The following is a 4,113-nucleotide window of genomic DNA, read 5'->3' on the forward strand; positions in this document are numbered from 1 at the left end:
GCCTTGCCGTCCAGGACTAAGAAAATTCCCTCAAGAGGGAAGGGCTATCTGCTGTTTTGATTGCAACCCATGTCCTGAAAATGAAATTTCAAACATGACAAGTAAGAATATACTTTACCAAAATAATCAACAGATTGTTTACCTTCTGCATTATTTATACAATTCTCAAACAGACCTCAGGGGTAAGGAACACTCATTACAAAGTCAGAAGAAATAATGACACTGCAATTTGGAAAACTATACTGCCTATATTAAACTAGACTGCTCATGAACTTTATTTTCTCTCATCATTCTAGAAGCAGGGAAGTATTTTTCTTAATCATTTCTTTGGAGTAATAAGCATTGCTATAGCATCTCTTCTTCATCTTAGAATTCAGCATATTGCATTAAATTGTATCTACTTTTCACTTTTATTAAGGATATAGTTGCTACGCATCTGCCTTACTTAGAGCTTCTATTGCTGTAAAAGACCACAACCATTGAAAACCTGATAAACGAAAACCCAAAGTTGGGATGGCTTACAGTTCAGAAGATTAGTCCACCAGCATCATGTTAGGACATGATAGGATGCAGGCTGACATGGTGCTGGATAGGACATAATACTCAAGAAGAAGCTGAGACTTCTTCATTTTGATCTAAAGTTAACAGAAAGTGAGTCAGCTATCACACTGAGCTAGGTCAAAGGAGAGCTCAAAGCCCACTCCTCAGTCACACAGCTCCACCAACAAGTCCACAAGTACTCCACAAACCCATACTTCTCACAAAGGCCACTTTCTATGAGATTATGGGGCCAGTTGTGTTCAAACTACCACAGTTTTCCAATGCTAATCCATGTCTCTGACAAGAAATGAATGCTTGGTACTGTTGTATCATGCTTTAGAAGCATGTGTTTTTATCATGGGCTATGGTAGATCAATACTGTTTTTGGTAAGATTCATTTTCATTATATCCTAGTACACACATGAGTTTGGATGCCACATTTTGATCTCTGAATTAAGTATTTTTATTGAAATGACCATAGCATGTATTCATGGACAATATTCACTTAAGAATTATACCAGAATACAAATGGTTTCATATGATTTGGACACAAGGATTGTGAAGATAAAGTACATAATTTAAATTCCAAAAAATGTTAAACATACTTGGTTACAGAAACCAGTGAAATATTCAAGAATATAAACCACTTGCATAGAATAAAGCATAAGAAATAAATTAATAAATATATACTGATTCCAATGATTCTTTAGCATATATAAGAAGTTGAATTAAAATATAAGTTTAGTGAATTTTGTGTTGATTGAATACATGGATGCTAAACCAAATGGTATTAAATTCCCCCTTGTTCCTATATGTATTTCTAATGGCTTCAAAATATAATATTTTATAATACATTATAATTTTCAAATGGATAGATAGAGTTGAAGTATTTTGATACTTTTATTCACTAGTTTAGGAAACACTTTTTCACAATCAGAGAGAATATAGAAACAGAAAAAGAAAGTACATCCATCCATTTAGTGACTCTAGTAAGACACCATCACTTCACAGTTTGATCCACTGTCTCAATGTAATTGAAAGAAAACTGAATATATTAGACTGTAAATTACACAGACACAGTTGGAAGGAAGGTCTCAGCCCCTACCCATTATTATCTTTCAAAATGATGTCCTTGAGATATGGAAAATTATCTTGAGCATAATGCTTCTCAATGACGTCTACACAGCTGGGAATATTGTGTAGCTGATCTCACAGAAATTAGCAAAACTGGCAAATAATATGCCCTACCAAAATTCATGTATTGAAACATAAACCAAAGGTGATTTTTTTGCCATGTAGAGAACTTAGGTGGTAACTTGTTAATGCTATCTCTGCCTTGCTTGACATTATCAGTGCTTTCTTTTGCTTGCTTTCATGGCTGATATTTTTGTTATCCAAATATCATCTGTTGGTGTGCTCTTCTCTGTGGAAGACAATCTCTCCCATTTTCTGTATTCCTTAGTTGCCTGTAGTTCTCTGCATAGGGCTTTTGTCTGATGGTCTTTCTCCCGTCCACTTTGTCATGTCTCTTGTTCTTATCCTTGGTCAGGACCAAACTTGAGGTTCAGAGATCTACCATAACATGCATAGAAACTGCTCATTTAAGTTCTTGTTCTGCATAATATGCAAAACTCTGAATAGCAACAGTGTGATTCCATGATTGATCTACCAAACTATGCTGTTGCGGACACATGAATATGATATAACAGCACTTCATTATTAGGGAAAAATATCAAAGACTCTTGAGTCTCTAAGATAAATATGAACAAAGCCTTTCATAAAAATGATAATCATTTTAAATTCAGATTAAATCCTATGAGTAAGCCACATTTAAATTTTCTTATAAGAAAGAAGTAATCATAGTTAGTTGAGCATAACTAGTCCATCATAGAGAAAAATGAAAATTGATAATAATCCCCTTCGTCTACTAGATATGGATGAATGTGTAAAATGTCCACATGATCAGTATGCCAACAAAGATCAAACTCACTGCCTCCAAAAAGTTGTGAGCTTTCTGGCCTATGAAGATCCCTTGGGAATGTCTCTGACCTGCGTGGCTCTATGCTTCTCAGCCCTGACAGCTTTTGTTCTGTATGTCTTCTTGAAGCACCAGGACACGCCCATTGTCAAGGCAAATAACAGAGCTCTCAGCTATGTCCTACTCATCGCCCTCATCTTTTGCTTTCTCTGTCCCTTGCTCTACATTGGCCATCCAGACACACCCACCTGTATAATGCAGCAGACCACATTTGCAATTGTGTTCACTGTGGCCACCTCTACTGTCTTGGCAAAGACCATTACTGTAGTGTTGGCATTCAAGGTCACTGCTCCAGAAAGAAGGATGAGGTCACTGCTCATATCAGGGGCACCTAATTTCATCATCCCCATATGCACCGTGCTTCAAATGATTCTCTGTGGAATCTGGCTAGGAACCTCTCCTCCGTTTGTTAATACTGATGTGCATATGGAACATGGCCACATCATTATTGTTTGCAATAAAGGTTCAGTAATTTTCTTCTACTTTGTTCTGGGATACCTGGGGTCTCTCGCCCTAGCGAGTTTCATTGTAGCTTTCCTGGCTAGGAATCTACCGGACACATTCAATGAAGCAAAGTTCCTGACGTTCAGCATGCTGGTATTCTGTAGTGTTTGGATCACCTTCCTCACTGTCTACCACAGCACCAAAGGCAAGGCTCTGGTGGCTGTGGAGGTCTTCTGTATCTTGGCCTCAAGTGCAGGACTATTTCTTTGCATTTTTGCTCCAAAATGCTACATTATTTTGTTAAGACCACAGATAAATTCATTTCACAAATTCAGAGTCACAAATGATAAAGCTAAATATGTTCATTAAATTCATCTAGCTTATTTAAAACTGCAGAAAAATGCAAAAGATGACAAAGTTGCTATCTACTCACTAAATCTTGCCAACAGATGATAATTCTGCATGTAAAATGTAGAAATAAGCTGTGTAATAAATTTTTAACACATGATATCAGTTCTATGGACCAAACCTTATGATCAGCCTTTTATTATTGTCATATTTGAGGGAGTGTGTGTTTCTCATTAAATTCTGTGCTAAAATGTTGGGACAGTATTGGAATTCTTAAGTTCATATAACCTAGATGGTCTATTAGGTGATCTAAATAGGAAGATCATCAAGTAGCTTAGATTAGAGATAGAGGAGAGGCAAAATAATACTGATTAATTTATAAAACTGGGTGTTTTTATTCACATTCTTTTTGTTTATTTTTGTTTTGCTTTTGTTTTTCAAGACAGGTTTTTTCTGTATCTTTGGAGCCTGTCATGGAACTAGCTTTTGTAGATCATGCTAGGTTTAAACTCAGAGATATACCTGCCTCTCTGGGACTAAAGATGTGCGGCACAAACATCCAACTTGTATTCATTTTTGTAAACATGGTTATGGCTAACAACTATACTATAGACTGGGACCACATTGTCATTTACGGCTCTCAAGCTGTCAACCAGTATGTAAGCTTACAGTAACATTTTTCTGGACAATAGAAGGATTTGACTTGAAGTGTGCCATGGGTATTGCAACTAATACTCAAAATA

General features: G+C 36.3%; 1 protein-coding gene across 1 annotated transcript in view; it reads left to right on the plus strand.

Annotated features, from left to right (window-relative positions):
* Positions 1 to 3,391, plus strand: part of LOC126491509 (vomeronasal type-2 receptor 116-like) — a 27,773-nt gene extending 24,382 nt beyond the window's left edge. Inside the window, exon 7 of the mRNA XM_050127227.1 lies at positions 2,472 to 3,391. Coding sequence (XP_049983184.1) covers positions 2,472 to 3,391 — 920 coding nt within the window. The remainder of the gene's footprint in view (positions 1 to 2,471) is intronic.
* Positions 3,392 to 4,113: the final 722 nt, after the last annotated feature.

The sequence above is a fragment of the Alexandromys fortis genome, unplaced genomic scaffold (assembly GCF_014885135.2).
Source record: "Alexandromys fortis isolate MF-2015 unplaced genomic scaffold, M_Fortis_MF-2015_v1.1 scaffold_272, whole genome shotgun sequence".
NCBI classification, from domain to species: Eukaryota; Metazoa; Chordata; class Mammalia; order Rodentia; family Cricetidae; genus Alexandromys; species Alexandromys fortis.